At 46.7% G+C, this 17,368-nt stretch overlaps 1 protein-coding gene across 3 annotated transcripts in view; it reads right to left on the minus strand.

The window, feature by feature from the left end:
* Slc46a3 (solute carrier family 46 member 3) overlaps positions 1-15,904 on the minus strand; it is an 18,796-nt gene extending 2,892 nt beyond the window's left edge. The window contains exons 1-6 of one of the 3 annotated variants that reach the window (XM_021163304.2): positions 15,791-15,904; positions 14,912-15,124; positions 6,573-7,443; positions 4,939-5,022; positions 621-777; positions 19-144 (exon numbers count right to left, since the gene is read on the minus strand). In XM_021163304.2, the coding sequence (XP_021018963.1) occupies positions 63-144; positions 621-777; positions 4,939-5,022; positions 6,573-7,443; positions 14,912-15,100 (1,383 nt within the window). In that variant the 5' untranslated portion in view covers positions 15,101-15,124; positions 15,791-15,904 and the 3' untranslated portion in view covers positions 19-62. Of the gene's footprint in view, positions 1-18; positions 145-620; positions 778-4,938; positions 5,023-6,572; positions 7,444-14,911; positions 15,125-15,562 lie in introns of those variants that run through there. The other 2 variants (XM_021163303.2, XM_029477553.1) reach the window with 2 other exon arrangements.
* Between the last annotated feature and the right edge of the window lie 1,464 nt (positions 15,905-17,368).

The raw sequence follows: 17,368 nt of genomic DNA on the forward strand, positions 1-17,368 counted from the left end.
GACTGTCACTAGTCTGATGTGTGCTCACTGCATAGGGACGTGTGCATTGCTGCCGACTGTCACTAGTCTGATGTGTGCTCACTGGGTTCTTCGTGGATGAGGAGTGTATAGCTTCCCTCTTCCCAGCCAATGCTCTTGACGCAGCTGCAAAAACAAACAAGAATTTGGAATGGGTTAAGAGATACATAAGTTACCAAGATTCTGTCTTTCCAGCCCATATGTGGCTTTTAATAAATTACTCAAGTTCTATGTAGCAGGTTTATCCTGGCATCTTGAACCCACTGATTTGTTACATATAGTGTTCTGAAAATTAATAAACTTGAGATTTTTCCTCTCTCCTACACTCTCAAGATACTCAGTTATTTTGCTGTGGAATCTTAGAGTCCCATAAAATGACTCCTCTATGTCTGTGACCTAAGGCCACCACCCCCAACTAGTTCTCAACAGCCAATGGCGCTGTCTCATTTTAAGTTCTCAAGTTATTGACAGGTGTATTCATGACCGATAATTCTTGAGAAAAGCATCCTCTGAAGCCAATGTCAAGAGCCTGTGTCACTTTGCTGGTAGAGGTAGACGATTCATTCAACCCATAGCCCTTTGATGGAACGAGAGCTACCTACCATAGACTGATGGCTGGGAGGACCAGGAGGCCAGCGGACAGCAGGAAGATGAAGCCAGGGTACCAGGCAACAGTGGCTGAGTAAATCCCACTATACGCAGAGGTCGAAGTGACTCCAGCCAGCGTCTCTAAGAAAGCTATACAAGCAAACAAAGCGCCTGTTTGGGGCAGAGGCGTGGAGGGAGAAAGAAGAGGAAAAGGCAGAGTTACAGAACAGTCAAAAGGGAACAGAGAGAACTTGTTCCCTGAAAACAGCAACAGGCGATGCCTTGGCGAACAAAAGCCATCCCCTCAATATCCTTGAGAAGGTGCTGGGATGTGACTCGGGTGTCAGAGCGCTTGTGCTAGCCAGGTGTGGTGGCACACACTCCTATGGTGCTCAGGATCAGAAACTCAAGGCCCTTCTTGAGAGCCTGACTCAACAACAACTCCATACCCTCATCCCCCCAAAGTCACCAATGCGTTTTGCAGATGAACACTCTGAGCCAAGGTGCTCCCTATGGACCTGTTGGGAGAGATGTTGAAAACCCCAAATAGCTGAGCTCCGATGTCCACAGGGGAACGCCGACAAAGGTACCAGCAGCTGACTCATTTGGAGACAGGAGTGTCTCCAACCCAGCCTCAAGCTAACCCTTCACGTTAGACAGACATCTAGCCACAGATAGAAAACTCCTGTGTGGACATTTACGTATCTCCGGTCTGAGCTCCAGCTCTGTCAATTCCACACACACATCTGTTCTGCTTCTGTGAGGTCCTCAGGGGCCCAGCTGTCCTGGTGCATGGTAACCAATTGATAAACGTGTTAAGTAAGCAAACAAAGGTTTAACTCTGGACTCTGCTCACCAGTCACCCAGTAGCATGTAGATAGACTGCCCTCGTGGTTTATGGTGATGCGCAGAGTTGGTTTAACTGGATTTCCTACTTGCTTAGTTACAATATTTTGTTTGTGTTTCTTGCTATTCCTGGGAATACCACTACAGTACAAAACCCTGACTGTACACTGCTGGTTCTGAGACACAAAGAAATCTATCCATTCTCTTAAGGTAAATAGGTCAGGCTGGGTGCCGTCTGTCTACTGCAGTACGCTATTACAGAATCGTATTGATTTGATGCTTGACCTCTCTGGGCAATCCAGTGTGTTGAATAAGCTGGAACAAATACATCCAGAGTGAGTATAGACTTAAAAAATAAATCAAGTGGGCTGGAGTAATGGCTCAGTCAAAAGCACTAGCTGCTCTTTTGGGGGTCCTGAGTTCAATTCCCAGCACCCACATGGTGGCTCACAACCATCTACAACTGTAGTCTCATAGGATCAGATGACTTCTTTGGTGTCAGATAGATGTGTATCAGATAAAACATCCCATGTACATAAAATAAATAAATCTTTAAAAAATAATTATAGCCCGGCAGTGGTGGTGCATGCCTTTAATCCCAGCACTTGGGAGGCAGAGGCAGGCAGATTTCTGAGTTCCAGGCCAGCCTGGTGTACAGAATGAGTTCCAGGACAGCCAGGACTACACAGAGAAACCCTGTCTCAAACAAAACAAAACAAAACAAAAACCAAAAATAATAAATAAAATAAGTTAAAAAAAGTATAAAGAAAATCAAGCCACTCAGAAGTCAGAACCATCTTATTGTATCCTGATTCCTACTCGCTGTGAGTTTGTGCGTGTCCCCAAAGCAAGACAGCAACTATAGGTCAGAAGACCTAAAAACACAGGAATTTTCAGAAACATTACCAAAATGCTATTTTCTCTCCCTTCTGGTTTTTCAGACATATCCTCTCTCAGTGAGCTTTGCCCTGGCCTCTGAACGCTCAGATTTCAGCTAGCAGACAGTGGTTGCACCTGGTGGCCTCTGTGGTCTGTCCCCCCTCTCTTGATCACTCTAAAATTCATCATATTTTCACAAAGTAACCTTTTTTTTTTAAAAAAAGAAATACAGCATTGGGACTATATTGAGATATTGAAATTTGGCCACTATCTAAAATACTTGTTAGTTCAGGGATAGGAACAAGATAATTATTATAATTATTCCTTTTAGATTTATTTATTTTATGTATATTAATGTTTGGCCTGTGGCTGTGTATGCACCATATGCATACCTGGTGCCTATGGAAGCCAGAAGAAGGTGTTAGATCCCCTGGAACTGGAGTTTACAGATGGTTCTGAGCCACCATTTGGGTGCTGAGACAGAATCCAGATCTGACAAGAGCAGCCAGTGCTCTGAACTGCTGAGCCATCTCTCGGCCCCTTAACTAAATTATTTTCTTTTGTTGTTATTCCTTTGGTGTCCCATCAGAGGAACCACTGAGGAAGTCAAGAACGCAGGTCTGTTTGTCCATGGCATCTTTATAGAATTTTCTGTTCCTAAGTGCTCTCTAGATAACTGTGGTGGTTTGAATATGCTTGGCCCATGGGATGTGGCACTAGTGGGTGTGGCCTCATTGGAAATAGGTGTGGCCTTGTTGGAGGAAGTGTGTCACTGTGTCGGCCAGCTTTGAGGTCTCCTAGTGCTTAGTCTCCACCCACTGTGGAATGAGAGTCTCTGCCAGGCTGCCTTCGGCTCAAGATGTAGAACTCCCAGCTCCTCCTCCAGCACCATGTCTGCCTGGACACTGCCATGTCCCCACCGTGATGACAATGGACTGAACCTCTGAATCTGTAAGCCGGTCCCAATTAAACATTTTATGTGTAAGAGTTGTGTGGTTACGGTGTCTCTTCACAGCAATAGGACCCCAAGACCAGCTCCATCACAACGTAGTCTGTGAAGACCTTCGAGGAAGGCAAAGCTTCCGCTTACAGGCAGCCAAGAGCCGGTCACCATGTTTTAAACCTGAGTGAAGTACGCAGTTTTCCCTAGCATTGACTAAGCAGACACAAACGCAAGTGCACTATGAGGAGTGGTTCACTGATACTCTGTAAGAACACTCGTTCAAGGCTCAAATACAAGACACAAAAAGTACCTAAGTCTGATGATAGTCCTAGAATACCGAGGGAGGACAGCGCCGCAGACACCAGCACCCACTTACAGCTTTCCTTATCTACCCTGTGTGGTAATTCTCTACCCGCACCTCCACAGCTCCCGTCTTCTGTGCTCCCGTCTGCCACTGGGGCCTTCCCTGCTGGCCACCTTGCACTCGGTCAAGGGAAAAGCAGCAGCAGTGGGCTTTGGTGTGTCTTCTCTGGGCCCCTCTGTCTGGGGCCCCTCTCTGGCTGCCTCGACAAGGCCCATCCTCTGTATGACATTGCATGGAATTCCCTGGGCTTGAACCAGCTTTGAGTTTCCAACTTGGTCTCAGGTGAAAGCCCAGAAGAAAGCATTTCTGGGGCCCAAGGCGAGAATGTAACTGAGGGTTACTATCACCTTCTAAGCATAGATGGCCCTCCATACACATGGGCTTCAACATCTAAAGGTTCTGCCAACTACCCATCAAATCTACAGTTAGGCTCTAAACACACAAGACAGCTTTTTCTTGTCATTATTCTCTAAACAGTAAACAGTAAAATTACTATTTAAATATTTGTATCATCTTAGATATTACAGGTCATCTACAGATGAAGAAAGCCTAAGGTTATGTATAAATTATATGTAGATAATTATCCAGCTTAAAGTTGGTTTAACTATTTTCATGGATTTTTTTTGGTCAGTGTGCAATATAATAAGCTTGACTGAACTTTTCATATGTACGCCACTGTTTCTTAGCTAAAAGAAAAACCCACAAAGGATATAGTATGCTGTGTCTTTCTACTAGGGAAGGCTAGATGCAATAAATGGAATTCCCAGGCTTTTCAAGAGTTCCATTTAGAAACTAGAGAGCAGTGAGCGAGCTGTCCAATGACTGCAGCCTACTCCGTTTGACTTCCCCTCAAGGTCCGGCTCAGAAGGATCATTTGCCACTCAGTGTCAATACCTTTGTACAACAAGGTCAGGGCAGTCCTACCTATGAGGAGTCCCCACTGGTCCCCACTTCGGTGGGGGCTGGGCACAGTCCATGGGAGAGGGTCATCCAGGCACTCAATGGACATGAACCAGAGCGACCCCGGTGGCCAGACTGCAGCTGGAGTGTAGGGGAGCTGAAAGTGCACAGTGGGGAAAATCCCTTGGCTCCAAGGTCTCCTTTCTTCTTCTGGCTGAGACAAGGCCAGAGAAGCCTCCTAAGGCAGGGTCCCCAAGCAGGGCCCCTCCACCTGAGTATTGAAGGTGCTTCCTTCAAAAGGAGGCCCTGGCCAGAAAGAGGTAGGCTACTCAGAAGCTTCGAGCATCAACTGTAATGATTGCAGTTGGTACATCTGTTGCAGGCTTTAAAGCAAACTCACCTTGCTCAGTCGAGTGGACCACCTTTGACAGCATGGACCTCAGGATGGAAAGTGGCATGATGGTGAAAATGAACGGGATCCTGACTGAGAGAAATAAATGACACAGTCAAACCAGGCTGAGTCGGGGTCCTTGTACCTAGGTACTCCCTCCTAGGAACACCCTGACTCACTGCGGCTGAAGATCCAGCTGACTGCAGCGTTACCTAATAGATCTGAGGCTTCCTTTATTCTAGAATTCGGGGTTTGGTCCTACAAATGGTATTCATGGACATTTTCATACAAGTGTGTCCAGTCTGCGTATATGGTCCAGATGAGACCCACCTGCCTATTTTTCTAATGATGTAATAACTTATTTAGCAAGTTTTGACTACTAATTAGCTTTTACTCATTTTAAAAATATTATTTTCATTTTTGGTGTGTGTGTGTGTGTGTGTGTGTGTGTGTGTGTGTATGTCCCATGTATATGTATATGCCAGACGAATGTGCTAGATTCCCTGGACCAGGTGGTCCTGAGCCTGGGAACTGAACTTAGGTCCTCTGAAGGGCTGTGCCTGCTCTTAACTGAGGAGAGGTCCCTGTAGCTCCTTTTCTATGTTTTTTATTTTTATTTTATATGTTTTATTTTGGCATTTGGGGGACTTTTATCCCCTTACTGTAAAGATTCCTTTATAGGTAAGCTGACTCTTTATTGTCCTGTTGGTTCAGTTTTTGGCTGGAAACTGTGAACACAATTGCCTCTGCTCTTAAATTTTATACATATATTAAAATGTGTGTGTGTGTGCTGCCCTTACTAATTTAGAACTTACTATGTAGACCAGACTGCCCTCAAACTCACATGTACACCCTGACCCCTACCTCTGCCTCCCAAATTCTATTCTTTTTTTTTTTTTCCAGGCTGGCATCGAACTCAAAAATCCGCCTGCCTCTGCCTCCCAAGTGCTAGGATTAAAGGCGTGCACCACCATGCTCGGCGGCATTTTCTTTTGCAAATAACATATTTACATTTTCCAGAGTATTTGCATGCATATGTTGACTATGGTCTTGGCCCTCTTCATGAAACAGGGGCATAGCTCCCACTGTCTAAAAGGCACTGCACTAAGTGCTCTCTTGTTCTCCAAGATTCAGTGTAAAACCCTCTGAATGGAGCATTCCTGTGCCCATCAGCGGAAGGGCTCAGAGGAACAAACATGCCAAGGTCACCCAGCGATATAGGAGGAAGTCAAGTCTTATTCTGATTCTTCAAACTGTTTCTCTGGCAAGAGATAAGGATGTGATACCTTCGTGGTAGAGACGACTGACTTGGACCAGGATTCTCTATTACAGCTCCATAACCCTTTCCAAGGTAGCATTCAAAGGAGCACTCATTTAAGTGGAAGCTCCACTCAGGGACTGAACCGCACACAAAAAATGTCCCTCAACGTACTTTTGGCAAATATGCAAATTTGGAAAATCTTGTTGATTCTGAGAATTTGTCATAACTTGGTAAATCTGGCATTCTGATTGTTGACTTCTGGCAAGCTAGCTGTTTACTTGCAATAGAATGGGTTCGTAGAGAGCTTTGTGTTGAGTGTAAACCCCTCCCCCTAACAGACTGAATTCATTTTCCATAAAAATCAGACACATTTGCAACTTACCTAAAAACATCATTAGAGTGGTCCTGGTGAAAGCAGACAGTGTCATCCCCACCATGGTGGTAAAAATGCCAATATAGGCAATGTGAATATCCTTCAAACAATAAGAAAATAGCCAGATGCCTAGGAAACTACTTAAGAAGGAGACACTGCCCAGGGCTGACCCATAGCCTATGTAAACCTCATTCCAGCAGAGCGGAGGGCCCAGCTCATAAAGTGTAAAAATTGGGGTGATTCCGATTATCACAAAGAAATAAATGACGAGGGTAAAAATCAGCAGACAAAGCAAAGCCTGCCGCTTACTGGAACCATTTTTAAAAAGCATGTAAGTCCGGTAAAATAGGTCCTTGAGGCTTTCAATACATGACATAGTCACAATCTGAGATGAAGACTCCTTTATGGGATCATTGAGGAAAAATAAAATGTAGGTCAGGTTGACTATAAGAACTACAGCAGTAATGAAATAGGACCACACAAAACCCAGTTCTTGGATAAAATAGCCAGATGACAGGCCTGTTAGCCCAGTAACGACTCCAAGCATGAAATCCAGGATGGCTATCCGGATGATTCTATGCTTGTATTCTTTCTGCTGATCCACAATGTAGGCGAAGCAAGCTCCCCAGAACGTGGTGTAATTCCCAAAGAGGGCGCCAATAAAGGTGGATGCTATCAGAAGCTGGAGAGGAAGGTCAAAGTAGGACATCACGCACAGCCAAGTGTTGGTACCCAGAGAGCCAAGAGATGACAGGACCATGGGAAGTTTCCGTCCGTGGTTGTCGCTGCTCGCTAAAAGCATGAAGGTAGACACCAGACCAGGAATTAAGGCACTCATTTCCACCTGCAGGTTGAAGAGAGATGCCTTTTTCTGAACTTCCTGCAAGGACAAACACAAAGGGTTGACAGATACAGTGACCGTAAAAAGACTGCAGTGTTGTCTCGGGTTATGAGCGGGAGGCCCCGGGTATGTCAGGGAATGGTGCCGATTAAGTTTTCACGTGGTTCATAAAGCACACATTAGAAGGTAACACACCCACACTTCATCATGAGACCCCCACACCATGCAGGGTAGAGAGTCAAAGCTACAAAGAGAAAAATGTGTGCCTGGTGTGTCTGTCTATACAATGGACATATGCATGTCACAGACGCTGGTGTTGGCAATAGAATGGTATTCTCCCACTCCCACCGCACCCCACCCCATCTCCATAAACCATTTGCACTGAGACACCATTGTGACTCCTGTTCAACACACTCAGTGATGATGACTGTTGCTGTGATGTGTCTTCTTGCCTAGGCTACAGGAGCGAGGCAAACATATACACTTCGTGTCTATTTGCTTGGTAGTTGTCTTAGTTAAGGTTTTAATGCTGTGAGCAGACACCATGACCAAAGCAACTCTTATAAGGACAACATTTAAGTGGGGCTGGCTTACAGGTTTAGAGAGGTTCAGTCCATTATCATCAAGGTGGGAACATAGCAGTGTCCAGGCAGACATGGTGCAGGAGTAGCTGAGAGTTCTACCTCTTCATCTGAAGGCTACTAGTGGAAGACTGGCTTCCAGGCAGCTAGAATGAGGGTCTTACAGCCCACACCCACAGTGACACACCTACTCTAACAAGGCCACACCTCCTAATAGTGCCACTCCCTGGGCCAAACATATTCAAACTATGACAGCAATCTCTAACTAGGTGGACCTCTGCTCCCCCTTCATCTTTGTGTCCACTGATCGAACTCATGAGAATAGATTCCTTCATTAGCTAAAGAAGCAATGAGATAGATCCAGAAGAAGAGTCTTGCATTGCTTAAGACAGTCGCAGCCATGGACCAAGAATATGATGACAATAGACAAGAGGCCATGTGTGCACAAGGACACACACTTGGGGAGCTGTGACACTCACTATGGCAGCCATTTGATGGGAAGAATTTGGGGCTATTTAAATACATTATGTGGGGCTGGAGATATTGCTCAGTGGTTAGAAGCACTGGCTGTTCTTGCAGAGGACCCTGGTTTGATTCCCAGCATCCACATGGTGATACCTAACTCTTGTAACTCCACTTCTAGGGCATCCAGCATCTTTTTCTTGCCTCCACAGGTACCTAGGTATGTACACAGTGCACAAACATGCATGCAGGCAAAACACCCATACACACACACACTCAATTTAAAAGTCTTTTACAAACATATTATGGGACTTGGAGAGATGTCTCAGCAGTTAAGAGCATTGGCTGCTCTTCCAAAGGACCCGGGTTCAAATCCCAGCACCCACATGGCACTTCACAACTGTCTGTAACTCCAGTTCCAGGGGCTCTGATGCTCTCACATGGAGGCAGAACACAACACCAATGTAAATATACTTTAGTAAATATAGTAAAGGCATATTGTGTTTGCCATGTCTTAGTTTTGTCTGATTCATACACTGGGCATGTTTATAATGTGAAATACTGTCTGTGAAGAGCAAAAGGCCCATGCTGTCGGAGAGAAGCCTGATGATTAATGAGCCTTAAAAAAAAAAAAATTGAGTGTTTTTCCTGCCCCACTATAACCTAACCTACAGTTGGCCAGACCTTTGTTTTCCTACTCTTGGTGTCACTAGCTCCGAGGACAGTCCTGGGCACACAGGGCAGGCTCTCAGTGGGTACCGAATGAACACATGGCTGAAGGAGATAAGGCCTCTGCCCCTTGCAGGCAGTCGAGGATACTATCAAATGATTGTATCTGTCACCACTTCTTCTGACAGGAGGGAAGTCAAACTTACTTTGATGGGAGGGTTAACACTGAGAGACATCTGAATTGCTCAGTGCAAGGCCTGGGCAGTGTTCAGTACCTAGTCTTGCCTGTTCCATGAGTAGCCATCAGGTAAGTATTTATCGAGTAAATATAAGGCCATCTTTTAACCAATTTCTCAAGCAGGTTTTCCCCTTGGGGTTCCTGTTCCCATTGATACTGGTCCACCCAAGCCTGTCTTCCCCTTTCTTCTGTTAGTTCTCACCCAGTCTTGACCAGCCACAACCTCCTCTGTCGTCTGGGAAAACTGCTTGTTGCTTTTTAAAAAAAACAAAAAAACAAAAAAACAAGATCTTTAACAAGAAAAACTCAAAGAACAGAGTTCCATCTGGAGTCACCACTGCGGGCATAAGAAACAGACTATGGGTCTGGAGAGTGGCTCAGTGGTTAGGAGCGCTGGCTGCTGTTGCAGAGGGCACACATTCAGTTTCCAGCACTTACATGGTGATCCACAGCCATTTGTAACATCAGTCTCAGAGGATCTGATGCCTTCTTCTGCCCTCTGAGCGTACTGTACATCAGACATACACGCAGGCAAAACATCCATACACTTAAAATAAGAACATCTCTTTAAAAAAAATTACCTGAGAAAAGCAGTCTCTGTTATCAGACTCCTGTTATTAATTTACTGCGTGAGAAGTAATTATTTAACAAGGAAAGGGTATTATCAAGTGGTTAGAAACTTCCTTCCTCTACAAAAGTCATCAAACATGGTTAGAAGCCACTTCTTTCCTTCTTAGCCAAAAGTACCAGGGATCCATCCCATAATCAGCTTCCAAACGCTGACACCATTGCATACACTAGCAAGATTTTGCTGAAAGGACCCAGATATAGCGGTCTCTTGTGAGACTGTGCCGGGGCCTAGCAAACACAGAAGTGGATGATCACAGTCAGCTATTCGATGGAACACACGGCCCCCAATGGAGGAGCTAGGGAAATTACCTAAGGAGCTAAAGGGAACTGCAACCCTATAGGTGGAACAACAATATGAACTAACCAGTACCCCGGAGCTCTTGTCTCTAGCTGCATATGTATCAAAAGATGGCCTAGTCGGCCATCACTGGAAAGAGAGGCCCATTGGACTTGCAAACTTTATATGCCCCAGTACAGGGGAACCCCAGGGCCAAAAAGGGGGAGTGGGTGGGTAGGGGATTGGGGGGGTGGGTATGGGGGACTTTTGGGATAGCATTGAAAATGTAAACGAGGAAAATACCTAATAAAAAAATAAATTAAAAAAAAAAAGTACCAACTATGGTGTGAGGTCCCTGTGGAGATTAAGCCTGGGATTAGCACGGAGGTGAGAGTTCTGGTCACAAGGCTCCCAAGAATACAGATGCGCACACTCACATATTGGGGTGATTTGAATAGAAATGGCCCCCATAGACACTTGTTAGTTCCTGTGGTATGTATGTGAGTACATACCATGTGTGTTCTTTTGTGACTGGGTTACCTCACTCAGGATGATATTTCCTAGTTCCATCCATTTGCCTAAGAATTTCATGAAGTCATTGTTTTTCATAGCTGAGTAGTACTCCATTGTGTAAATGTACCATATTTTCTGTACCCATTCCTCTGTTGAGGGGCATCTGGATTGTTTCCAGTTCCTGTGGCTTTGTTGGAGGATGAGTGTCAGTGGGGATGGGCCTATAGGTTTCAGTAGCTCAAGCCTGGCCTAGTGACTCTCTCTTCCTGCTGCCTGCTGATCCAGATGTAGAACTCTCAGCTCCTCCAGCACCATGTCTGCCTGTGTGCCACCACGCTTCCCACCGTGACAATAATAAACTTAATCTCTGAACTGTAAGCCAGTCCCAATGAAATGTTTTCCTTGATAAGAGGTGCCATGGGGCTGGTGAGGTGGCTCAGTGGTTAAGACCACTCACTGACTGCTCTTCCAAGGGTCCTGAGTTCAAATCCCAGCAACCACATGGTGGCTCACAACCATCCATAATGAGATCTGACGCCCTCTTCTGGTGTGTCTAAAGACAGCTACAGTGTACTTACATATAATAATAAAGAAATCTTTGGGAAAAAAAAAAAAGAGTTGCCATGGTCATGGTATCTGTTCACAGCAATAGAACACTAAGACATACACACACACACATACACATACATATACACATACATATACACATACATATACACGTATGTATGTATGTATGTATGTGTTAATAAAAAGGGTTGGGAAATAAGACTTCCCCTTAAGGCAGTCTCTCAAAATATGGAATATTGGTGCGAGAGCTCAATTTATTCTTTAATTATTTTTAGTTTTTGAGACAAGTTCTCCTTATATAGCCCGAGTTGGTCTTGACCTTGTAACCCTCTGCTTCTCTCTCTCCCTGGTGCTGGGATGTTCAGTAATAATAAATAGGGTTTATTATGACATATTTGGCGGTGACAAAGATTGAACCCAAGGCTTTGTGCATGCCAAGTAAGCCCACTGTCGTTAAGCTATATCCTCAGCCCTTGGATTTTTGAGAAAGAGTGTCTTACTGAGTTTCCCAGGTTGGCTTTGAACTTATGATCTTCCGGCCTCTGTCTCCTGGGGGCTAGAATTACAGGCAGTGCACCACCATTCCAAGTTTAGTTAAGGTTATTCTTCTTTCTACACCCCGATATGTCACATGCTAGCACATAGGCACCTGTGGGTGTATTTGCTATTGGGATGTGTCATAGTCTGCTTTAGTTGTCAGCCTGACACACAGTCAGCTTGGAGGAGGGAACCTCAAAGGAGGAGCTGCCTCCACCAGACTGGCCTGTGGCCATGTCTGTGTGCATTTTTCTTGATTGTTGTTTGTGAGGGAGGGCCCAGCCCACTGTGGGTGGCACCATTCCTAGGCAGCCGGTCCTGACGGCAGAAGAGAGGTAGCTGAGCAAGCTATGGGGAGGATGCCATTAAGAAGTGTTCCCCTGTGGTCTCTGCTTCGGGTTCCTGCCTTGCCTTCTTCCCTCCATGATGGGCTCTAACCTGTAAGCCAGGTAAACCCTCTCCCCTTCCAAGTTTGTTTTTGGTCAGCATTTTATCACAGCAACCGAGATGCAGACTCTGACCAGAAAGACAGACAGCTATGTCCGATCGGGACAGGGCTCCCCTGTCATAATGCACAAGGTCCTTTTACACATAATGGCACTTGGGGCCAGGTGATAAGAAAGGAATCTTGTTTTTCTAGTACTCTCCCAGGGCTGGCTCCTCATTTTTTATTTTTTATTTTTTTGTTTTTCGAGACAGGGTTTCTCTGTGTTGCCCTGGCTGTCCTGGAACTCACTCTGTAGACCAGGCAGGCCTCGAACTCAGAAATCCACCTGCCTCTGCCTCCCGAGTGCTGGGATTAAAGGCATGTGCCACCACACCCGGCTCTCATTTTTTAAGGTGATCAGTATACAAACTCCTAGCCCCGTATTTGGAAATGGAGAGACCAAGATCATACAACAGAGCCAGTTGCTAGTAATGGAAGCTCTGAGTAGGAGAGAAAGCTTTCAGACTGAGATGGAGGACGGTATTCTCTGCGAAGTCATGCAAGGACAGCATCTTGAAAGGGCCCAGAAGGAAGCGATGCAGACAAAAATGAGGCTGTCAGCCTCCCTTTATGTCCTGTCCTGTCCTGTCCTGTCCCAGCCGTGGCCAGCAAGGTAGGGTTGGGCAGGGGAATAGGGATGGGGTGGGGTGGGGCAGCGGTTTCTACTTCCCCACTCTTAGGGAAAGCACCCAAGATCTGAGGGCACCAACTTTGGGGAACAAGACTTGGAGTATGAATAGTCTCTTGGCTGGGCTGATGGTGCCTCACACTTTTAACTCCAGCACTCGGGAGGCAGAAGCAAGTGGATCTCTGTGAGTTTGAGGCCAGCCTGATCTACAGAGCAAGTTCCAGGACAACCACAGCTACACAGAGAAACCCTGTCTTTCAAAATAACAAAACAAAAACCAAAATAAAACACAACAACCCCCCAATAGTCACTTGAATGTTAGTCCATTTGAAAACAAAAAAGGAAAAGAAACATCAAATTGGAAGTTTGCCTTAAAGCAAAAAGAGACCACACTGCTCTATGCAGTGTGTGTGTGTGTGTGTGTGTGGGGGGGGGGTGTTGGTCAACAACTAGTGCTGGAGGAGCCAACACTGGCCTTCCTTCAGCGTAGAACACAAACAGGTACTTCCCTCCCAGGCTCCCCCCATACTGCAGCAGGGGGCTTGCCCCGGCACCCGGGGAGGGCTGGAAACAATCCCTGACTCCATCTCAGAAAGGATGAGCTCCTGGAACCTTCTCAATCCCGGGAAAGATGGATCTTGAAACATTTTTCTTTTAAGATCTGAGGAATCCAGCCTAGGCTCTTGGACATCATAGTCATGTGATCTAGTACTTAGCTTCTTCCATCTGTCTGTCTGTCTCTCTACCTACCTCTATCGATCAATCGATTTACCTATCTGTCTGTCTGTCTATCTATCGAGCCATCCTTCTGCCCCTTTATTGTTATTTCCTTGAGACAGGGTAGCCCAGGTTGATCTTGAACTCCCGACCCTCCTCCAGCCTCCTGAGTGCTGTATTACAGGCCTGAGCAGACTTTGTAGAGGGCAGTGAACCACTGGTGAGGCCCTTATGACTCTTTATGGCTGTGCTGTCCCCATGGCTGGTTTGAATGCTCTATTCCAAGAAAGCTCTCCTCAGCAAGAGGGCATGAGTGAGGGCAGGCCTTGGCCATGCAGGTGAACTTTGCCCCAACCACTTCTACCTGCTACCTTTCGGCTGCTGTGGGGGCACCTCAGGCCTTCCCATGGGCACTCTCTGCGGGTCCTCACCCCAGGCTCATTTGTGGGTACAGAGAGACCCTTCGATCAGGGAAGGGTCTTGTCTTGTCTGTGTGGGTGAAGGCAGGGCCAATCTTTTGTTGCCACCAAATATGCCTAATGAGCGAGCAAGTGAGCACAATTTTGAGCTTGCAAACGCAGCCCTGTAGAGAAACAGCTGATGTCTCCTGAATCCTGCTTGACAAAGCCTGCCTCATGAGAATGATGAGAATTATGACAAAGCTCTTGTCAGATACACACAGAACGGAGGGAGTCCCCACTATGTCTAGCTAAACGGTTTTAGGATACTGAGAGCTAAAGTAAGCCCTCGCCAGTCCAGATGTGAATGCAGGACTCAACTCCAGGGAGCCCAGTTTATCTTATCTAAGGCAGCCTCCTGACCTCAACAAATGCTGCCCCGCCCCCATGGGAGGCAGCTGACTCTGGTCCAGTTTTTCAGACTTTTGTTTTGTTTTCAAGAGACATACGAAGAGTGGGTGAGATTGTAGTGAGATTTCCTAAGGATAAAAGAGTTGGTCCCACAAGGCGGGTGGGGGTGGGGACAGGGGTGGAGGTGTATTACAGAGTTAGAAAGAGCCAGATTAAAGGTGTCAAGAGGAACTATTAACCGAAATAAGAACGGAGAGAAGGCGGCTTAATTTCATTTTGTGTGTTTTGTGTGTGTGTGTGTGTGGTCACACCTTGGAAAGCCTCTTTGGTTTGGAACCTGTTTCCATTCCCTGTTGACTCCAGGATGGGAGGTTTTCATTTTAATTTCTTACCTCCCGGAATGCAAAGATGGGGCTGCTTTTGTTTTGGTCACACTCAGAGCCATTGCTATTGGAAGCAAAGGTGTAGTTACCGGTTTCCTCCCAGATCCTCCGGTACACGTACTGCGCTGTCAGCGGGGTGGTCAGAGTCATAGCAAACGCGTTCAGGAGAATGGCGGGCTCTATGAATGAAATCTTCATATTGCTCAAGTGGGCAGGTCGAGTCTATTGCAGGGCGGGGAGCGGGAGGAGAGAAACGGGGCGGGGGGGGGGATAGAAATCATCAGTTGATTTTTTTATCCCAGAGGCTAAATTCTCAAAAGTGGGGAAGTTGGAACAATGTGTCATAAACAATCATGAGCAAGCAAAAAGAGTTCCAGATTTCTGAGAGAGTGCTCTTGCCGGGAGAGGGTACCCTAGTTCTCTCCGAGGAGCGGGGCCTCTCCGGACTAAGTCAACCTCCGCCCCCGACTCCGCTTAGCTAAGGCTCACAGTGCTGAGCCGAACCGCACCGGCTGGTTCCCATAAGGTAAACAATGAAGTTACCCGGGGACCCGGAGGTTATGTAATTACTATTATTTTGGCTGCAGGTTAAGGGCCTTGTAAAAAGCAGCTCCCGATCGGAAGGGGAGTTTAGTTTCTGTTTTCGTTTTTAAAACTCACCCCACGGTTACAGTCTTCCTGCTAGGCTAGGCACAGGTGGGACCGTGGTCGGGACTGTGTTCTCGGTTACCCAGTGCGGGGCGCAGCACCCCCGGGTTTTCAGCACGGTTCGCCAGCTGGGGAGAGCCGAAGGAAGGGGCAGCGAGGTGGAGCTAGACCGCAACACGGGGACGTCCCTTGGGACGGGACACTCGAGCGCTGTTAGAAGGCAAAGAGAGATAAGCGCACCTCCCGGACTCTGTTGGCCCTGGACTCAGTCCCCGCCGCTCCCCGCGCCGCCGCACTCTTGGTCTTTGCGCCCTAGTGGTGACTCGGCCGCCGAGCATCATCACACAGCCAAGAGCTGGCAATCTTCGGCCGGAGCTGTCACCCGCTTCCCTAGCTCGCTTGTGATTGGGTCTGGTGGCCGGCGCCCCCGCAGGGATTGGTCTAGCGCAGTGTTATTCTCTTGCACCCGCCCCCGAAGGTTCTGCGGCTGAATCTCCCTGAGTTGCTGGGCAAGTTGGGTGATCCCGGCAGCTCCGCGAAGGTTCTGCATAGCGTATCTGGATAGGACTATTGGTTTTCGCTGAAGCGCCGCGGAGCCATAGGTATCTGAATCGAGAGTTCGAGACTAGCCCAACGACATAACAAGACTCCTGTCCAAAGCAGATAATGATAATAATAATAATAATAATAATAATAATAATAATAATAAGTGGTTGGAACCGTCATACGCTAGGGTTGCAGTTCACTGCAGCATTCCGGTGGACCCAGCAAGCGTCTGCACAAGCAATGTGAGAGAGAAGACACTGGAAGTTCATGAGAGAAGAGTTCCGAGTAGGGGAGTTGTTGGCCTTGGGAAAATTTAAAAGAAATATTCACTACATTTTACGTAGTCATTTATTTTAGGTGTATGCCCACGCCGAGCAGAGGTCAGAAAATGGTGCTAGAATTTGTGTTACAGGCAGTTGTGAGTTGCCCTGAGAGCGTAGAAACGGAACCCAGAGCACTAAGTGTTCTTCATTAGTGAGCCATCTCTCCAGCCACCCCTGCTGAGTTGCGGGGGAGGGGATTGTTAAATCTCTCTGAAAGTCGGCTCTTCCTCTCTCGAGAAGATATAAGTAAGTCTCACAAAGCCACGGCAATCCCCTAGACAGTGGGACCGCCGCTAATGGCCACCAACGCACACAGCTGGAGCACACCTGCAGCTGATAGGGGGTTACTTCCCGAGGAAGAGAAGCAAGCAGAGAGTTCTGTGATTTGGGGACCCGTCCAAAAAAGGAAGACCTTAGGCTGGAGTGGTTGCGTCAGGAAGTGGGGACAATCCTGCAAACGCGCCTCTTACTCTTATCGAAAGATCAAGGTCAGATGTGGGCCAGAGCCATATTGATAAAGGAGTAACAGTCCAGACTACGGGCTATTTTTGCCCAGACGAGAGTACTGGTGCCATGCCACTTAACCGCTGAACCACCCACTCTCGAGGCAGATCGGGAACAGCTTCAGAGGGGGAAGGGCGGGTAAAGGAGCTGACTAGCAGGAAAGGATATTCTATACTGGAGAGAGGGTGATCTGTTGACTCTAGATAACCACAGAGAGAACTGAGGAAGTAACTCAACATCGCACTCTTGACGGTTTCACAGCGCTGTATAATCGTCATATGCCTAAAATAACAAACATTGCTGCTAGCTGATCTACAGAGTTTGGTGGATTTCCAACCTCTTGTTGACAATCTTTCTTCCTTCTTCTTCTTCTTCTTCTTCTTCTTCTTCTTCTTCTTCTTCTTCTTCTTCTTCTTCTTCTTCTTCTTCTTCTTCTTCTTCTTCC

The sequence above is a fragment of the Mus caroli genome, chromosome 5 (genome assembly GCF_900094665.2).
Source record: "Mus caroli chromosome 5, CAROLI_EIJ_v1.1, whole genome shotgun sequence".
Lineage (NCBI taxonomy): Eukaryota > Metazoa > Chordata > Mammalia > Rodentia > Muridae > Mus > Mus caroli.